The sequence below is a fragment of the Enhydra lutris genome, unplaced genomic scaffold, assembly GCF_002288905.1.
Source record: "Enhydra lutris kenyoni isolate GAN:26980312 unplaced genomic scaffold, ASM228890v2 scaffoldscaffold1, whole genome shotgun sequence".
NCBI classification, from domain to species: domain Eukaryota; kingdom Metazoa; phylum Chordata; class Mammalia; order Carnivora; family Mustelidae; genus Enhydra; species Enhydra lutris.
The window spans coordinates 47187496-47193952 of NW_019154085.1; the positions used below are offsets into that span (position 1 = coordinate 47187496).

The 6457-nt window shown below is 59.9% G+C and overlaps 1 protein-coding gene across 3 annotated transcripts in view; it reads left to right on the plus strand.

Annotated features, from left to right (window-relative positions):
- The window catches only part of LOC111146464 (protein phosphatase 1 regulatory subunit 7), a 29117-nt gene extending 25848 nt beyond the window's left edge, over positions 1-3269 (plus strand). For all 3 annotated transcript variants that reach the window (XM_022502112.1, XM_022502040.1, XM_022502193.1), the window contains one exon: positions 2957-3269. In XM_022502112.1, coding sequence (XP_022357820.1) covers positions 2957-3133 — 177 coding nt within the window. In that variant the 3' untranslated portion in view covers positions 3134-3269. The remainder of the gene's footprint in view (positions 1-2956) is intronic.
- Positions 3270-6457: the final 3188 nt, after the last annotated feature.

Below are 6457 nucleotides of genomic sequence, written 5' to 3' on the forward strand. Positions count from 1 at the left end.
ATCCTTGTTTCAGTGTCCACGTGGCAGGGTCCCCGGGGACCTGGCATCATGCTGCCCTTGCCCCCTCACCCTCAGGTGAGCCCATCATATCTACTCCCCCAAGTGCCTTCCTGCCTTTGGGTTCGAGCTCAGCTGCTCTTCTCTGGGTCTGTTTCCTCTGCCCTCGGCAGCCATCCTGGCTGAAGAGATCCCACAATCCAGCCTCCCATCGCAGCAGACTAGGTGGTTCTCTGAGGCTGCCTCCTCTTCAGTCAGGGGCTCCCCGCCAGCAGTGCCCCGCCCCAGCCACAAATGTACTGCAACACCTCCCACCCTCTGCCCTTGGCCAGGATCCCCGCCTCCCTCCACTATCTCTGGCCTTCTCACCTGGCTCCATCATCCATGTCCTCACCACCCTCCCTCAGACAGTCCAGCCAGCGCTCCCCGTCCGCTAGGAGTGGCAGGTGCCCCCAGCATGGCCCAGCAGCTCTGCCACCTGGGCGCACCAAGATGAGCTCCCCACAGCAGCCACAGAGCAGATTCAGTGGCCCTTGCACCGCTCACCTGCTGCTGACCTCGGCAGACATGTTGTATCAGTTCTTCCTGAAACATGTTCTTCGTGTGGCTTCCAGGATCTCACTCTCTCGGTTCTGCTGTCACCCTGGTCACTTGTCAGTCTTCTTTGCTCGTTTTCAGTTTGTTTCCTCCCACAAATCTCTAGAGTGCCTGGGGTTTAGTCTTGGACTTTTTCTCTCCTCCCTCTCCCCAGTGAGCCTCTCCAGTCTAAACAATACCCCTCATATGCCCCCAGCACACACACTTGTATTCCCAGCCCAGGCTCTACCCTGGGCTCCTGAGCCTCGGCCATGACGGCGTGCTCAGCATGGAGCATTGTCGGCTGACCACCTGCCACCCGGACCAAGCAGCACGTCCAGCCTGGAGCCCAGGTGCCCCCCTGTGCTCTCCTCTGCTCAGTTCAATGTCAGTACCCGTGGACTCCAGCCTCCCAGTTCTTCGGGCCAAAATTCTTGGAACCTTCCTTTATTTCTCTTTTTCTCTTACACATCATACACAAGCTGACCTTTTCCCTCTCCCTTCTACCCAGAATCCAGCCTCTCTGCCCTCTGCTGCTAGCTCCATGGCCCCAGCCTCCATCCCCCCCGACCGGCACTATGACCCCAGCTTCCTGATGTGATCCTTTTACAGTCCACAACCCTCCAAGGGCTGCCATTGCACCTCAGGGCGAAAGCCAGAGTCCTACAAAGTCTCCACGGTCTGCCCACCTTCACCGCCACCTCGTGTCATAGACTGCCGGACCCCCACTCACAGAACAGCCTGGTACTAGAGGCTTCTCACGCCATTTGTCCAGATGCTAGGCTGCCATGTGCCAGACCCAAGGCAGCCTCACAGAATTCCAGGCTGACTAAGATGACCTCAGAGCATTGAGATTGGGAAGGTCTTTCAAGGATCCTTTGTCCTGCCTGTTGAGTGCCTGAGCTCCTCTCTGGCGTTCCTGCCCGAGGGGCCTGAGGGTTCCTGGAATGGCTCCACTTCCTTCTCATTGCACGTGTGGGCAGCTCTTGTCATCACCACTTCTCTGTAAGTGGAGCTGAAATGGACCACCCTGTAGCCTCTGCCACCACAGGTTCACAGAGGACAGGTCTGCTCCCTGTCAGTTGGGAGGAGCGCTCCTGCTTTCTGCCTCTGTGCATGGGGGACCCTGGGGCCACCATCCTTCCATGTGTGAGTTCTAGAACAGGCACAATTGGACCTGGGGGGTGAGGCCAGCAGGGCATGAAGCTGGTGGCACACCCCCTTGGTCGTGATGCGGACACTCCCAGAAGCTCTCCATTTGCCCTTATTTAAAGTTCCTGTCACCCAAAACCCTCATGAGCCGTGACAGGCTGGAGCCAACTTGCCCTGGCTCGTCTGAGCCCGCCATGCGCCTCCTCCCAGCTCTGTCGTCAGGGGCTGGGGGCTGCTGGCATGAAATCAGCCCTGCGGGGTCTCTGCTCCCCCGAGATCAGCAGACAGTACAGGTCAGGGCTTTGATTTCTCTGGGAGCCGGTTGCTGGCTGTGTGCCTGTCCAAGCCCTCGCCTCCCCCTTCAGCCAGGTGCTGACTGCCTCTTGCCTTCAGGGACACTTCTGCCATCTGTTGTCGCTTGTCCCTCTGCTGTATTCTTGGAGAACTGGTAGAAACCAGGGTGGCTCGCCTCTTGGAGCCCCCTGCCCTGCCCCCAAGGAGGAGCCATGACCATCCACGGACAGGTGTGGACTGAGCGTCAGAGGCCCACGCTCTGACGGGCATCTGAACCCAAGGGCCTGCCATGCCCTCGTCTTGACGGTGGTTTGAGAGTCAGAGAATTCTTCCCAGCTCTTGGTGGTCAGGAGGGTGGACTGTAACGTGCTTTGAGCCCTCATCCAGCTTTGCATCCTGGGGACGTCACCTGAGCAGCGGGAGGCCGGGGGCGGGGCATTTCCCTCTCAGACACCTGCAGTGGGGATCCCAGTGGGACAGGCCAGTGGCAACTGATGGGATGGATGGGCCATTTGGCTGCCGTGGCCGCTGCCATGCTGGCTGGGTTATGGTCAGAGCATGGAGTCAGGCCTTGGGAACAACCCCAAGCTGGTTTGTAGGAAGTAGAGTCGAACCTGTTTGAACGCTTTGCCTAGAGATGGGGCGGGGCTTGGAAGCAGTATTGCTCTGTCTTTTCTCTGCCAATCTTAACTTGGATCGGTCCGTCTGGTGACGCAGCCCCAGCTCCAGGCGGGAGCGAGAGCATTCCCCATGGGGAAATGGGGAGGCCAGGGGGTGAAGAGGTGACAGGGCTCCCTGAGGAGCCAGGGAAGACGCCATGCTGGCTTCTGGGTAGGGAGGGCCCGGCCCTATCGCTGGGCTCCTGCTCAGATGTGGGGGCGGGAGGCTGGGGCTGTTCCATCCTTGAGGCTTCCCTAATGTGTGTGCGTGCCCCCAGATGAACGACAATCTGTTGGAGAGCTGGAGCGACCTGGATGAGCTCAAAGCGGCCAGGAACCTGGAGACGGTGTACCTGGAGCGGAACCCCCTGCAGAAGGACCCGCAGTACCGGCGCAAGATCATGCTGGCCCTGCCTTCTGTGCGGCAGATCGATGCCACCTTTGTCAGGTTCTGAGTCCTCCTGGCTCCTGCCAGGTCCCTCTCATCACAAGAACTGCCCAGCCACGGTTTTTATCCGCCCGTTGCTCCTCAAGCCGGCACTCTATCAGCAGTTACAAACCCAATGGCAATAAAAAGGCACTGAGTGATAACCGCCGTGTGTGACGCCGCCCTGCTTCGGGACGCCCGTGGCCAGCACACCACCACCTGGTGGTGTGCCCATGGCGCTCCCGCCACATCTATTTCCTCTTCCTGAGAAGGGCAGGCCAGTGGGTTTGAGGGCGCTGGCCAGGGTGGGGGCCCTCAGGGGCTGGCGTGGCAGCCCAGAGCTGTTTGGTCTTACCAGGTGATGCCAGGGTTTTTCTAATCATACGTATTTCAGAACAAAACCATGGGCACAGGATCACAGGGTCCTGTGTGCTGCAATCTGCTGGGCCCCTTGACATCCATGGCCGCGCGCCAGGCCCCTTGCAGACCACAGGCTCTCCAAGGCCAGGGCTCTGCTCCAGACCAGCTCTGAAGAGCTTACCACTTGACAGCTCCTAATGTCGCTTCCCAGTCCTACCCCGTCCTTGTGTCAGCTTGTTTCTCAGAAGACTCACCTCGGCCGTCACCCAGGGTCTGAATTCAATGCCGCAGGACCTCAGCCTGTCTTGGGGTCTCCAGTTTCTCTTCTGCAGAAGGAGGACTGAATCGAGGGGTCACCATGGGTCCCTTCTAGAGCGGTGCCTTCCAGTACAGGCTGCCCACCACCACGTGTGGCTGCTTCCATTCAAATTTAAATGTGTTCGAACAAAATGAAATCTAGCACTCGCCTTGCCTCCTTTGCCTACTCTGGTGCAGTCGCCACCCCGCCGGGGACAGCCCTGCCCCCACCATCCTCATGAACAGCCCAAGCAGGTCAGAGGGCCCCAGGTGGCCAGGTGACCACTGCCAGGAGTTGTAGATGTGGCAGCAGTTGGCTTGAAGTTCAAGCTCACGTCCAGTTCCCAAGTCTTATCTCCGCCAGAACAAACCATGTGGCCTGAAGCCAGGAGCACCTGCCTCCGGGAAGCAGACCTCTGGCCCCGGGTGGGAGGGTACCCTCCCGAAAGGGGCCTTGGGATGATGGCCTTGAGGTCGCAGAAGAAAATTGAGACCCAAGGATTCAGGATTGGCACGACCTTGCTGAGAGCATTATTCCCAGAAGCCCTGCACCCTAGCGCAAGGCCGAGACCTTCCAGAGCCACGGAGGCACACGCAGCAGGAACAGGGCCCACAGAGCCCTCTGCAGAGCTGGGATGGCGTTCTGGCCCCGGCACTGGAGGGACGTCAGCCATGAGGTCATTGATTTTTAATTTGGGAGGCAGAGTGTGGCCAGTGGCGGCAGGGACTGTGCCCGCGCATGCCCGCCATGGCACAGGCAAGGAAAGGGGGTGATCACCAGATGCTGACAGTTGCTGCTAATGGAATAGGTGTTTCCCCGAAGGTAGGAAAAGAAACCCGAAGAGCCTCGAGCAAACAGGCCAGCAGGAGAAAGGCCTCAGCGGGCCCATCCTCGTGGGAATGAGACGGGGACGCTTGCCCAGAGCATCTGTGCATTCAAAGACACAGGAGACTTTGGGGATGGAGCGGGTGGGGCAGGGTGTCCTGAACCCAGCACTGTCCCAGTCATGTGCCATCTGCATGTACTGAACCTCGAACACCCTTGGACAAGAGCCAAGAGAGGAAGTTACCTGCTGGATCCTGAAGGCTGCAGACCGGGTTAGGGGGGCGCAGGGCCCCGGGCACCAGGCGGGGCAGCGGGCAGGACATCCCCTGCAGAGCCAAGTCCAGAGGGCCACAAACCCCAGTGTGAACGGGAACCTCAGAGGAGGGGCTGGGGGCTTCCCAAAGCAGGACCCTGGGACCTGCTCTTGGTGGGTTTGTTTATATGGCAGAGGGATTCCTGTCGCACAGGGAAGGCCTTGAGTAGAGCAGACAGCAAACAAAGATGCTCACAGTGGGTACAACCAGCAAAGGCCTCGTCCAAGTACCCTGGTAGAAACAAGCCCAAGGCAAGAGGAGCCGCATCAGGGAGGCCAGAGTGCTGAGCCACCCCCCACCGCCCCCTACGCCCTCTCTGAGAAACACACACTGTGATAGGCCCTCCCTGTGCACCTACCCCAAATTAGCTGGGTGGAAACCTCCCCACGCGAGGTGTCCAGGAGGGCGCCACAGGCAGGCCCTGGGCTCTGGGAGGGACCCTGGGGGCACCCTGAGCCTCAAATAGTTCACCCAGCCCTGGGCTCCCCAGGACATGCTCCTCGGCAGGAAGCAGCCACAGTGCCCACTTGGAACCCTGAGGAGGCCACAGCCGCAGAGACCACGGGTCCATGGGAGAGGGCTGTGAGGGCTCCACAGGGGTACACACAGACAGGAGGGCTCGAGGGACCACCAAGAACAGCCAGGAGGGAATAGCCCTCTTCCCGAGGCCTGAAACAACCCCAAGCAAAAGACCCTGGGCTGGGTGGGGGGAGGCGGGGGGTGGGGGGGGAGGAGGGGCAGAGGAGGCGGAATGAAGAATGAAGTGTGGGACAGCCTGGCTGCAGGGGGCGCTCCGCGTCCTGTGAGGCACTTGGGATACATCAAAGAACAAAACAAGCCCCCCCCCTTTTTAAAGATTTTTAAAAATCTCTGCCCTGGGACAGCCACACAATTGTTTAGTTAGAAGGTAACTTGCCCTTCAGAAGAGAGCAGAGTCTGTGGGCAAGCTCAGGGGCAGTAGGGGATGGGGTGATTCTGATGAGGGGCAGACCCCAGTAAGCTAGGGAAGGAGGCTGAGGGGGCTTCAGAGAGGAGGAGGTTGAGCAGAGAGCAGGAAGAGGGAAACCTCAGAGCACCCCAGGCAGGGGGACCCACAAAGGAGGCCCGGGAACCCCAACTGGTGGGTGTGGGGCACTTGGCAGGAAGATCCCGTGTCGGGAGCTAGCTGTGGTGGGGCCGAGCGGCCGCAGGGGAGGAACAGGGAGGCTTTCCTAGCAGGGAAGATACCCTGGGGGTGGGGGGGGGACACAGACACCTATTGAGGCAAGAGGCCAGCAGTGAGGATGACATTAGGTGGGCCGGGGATGGGCCAGGTGGCCACCTGGAGGAGGGTGCTTGCTCTGTCCTAGGGGATATTTGGGAGAGAGGTGGAATCAGGGAAGGATCTTGGGGGGCAGGGTGGGGCCTGAGGGCAGGGGTTGAGTGAGGGGGATGGCACGAAGGGCACCCATCAGACTGGGTGCAGGGCGGGTCAGTGTCCAGGGAGCAGCAGTGCCCCCCACGGACGGTCTCTACCAGCACCGTGCAGCCCAGTGATCGTGTTTGAACCAGCCAT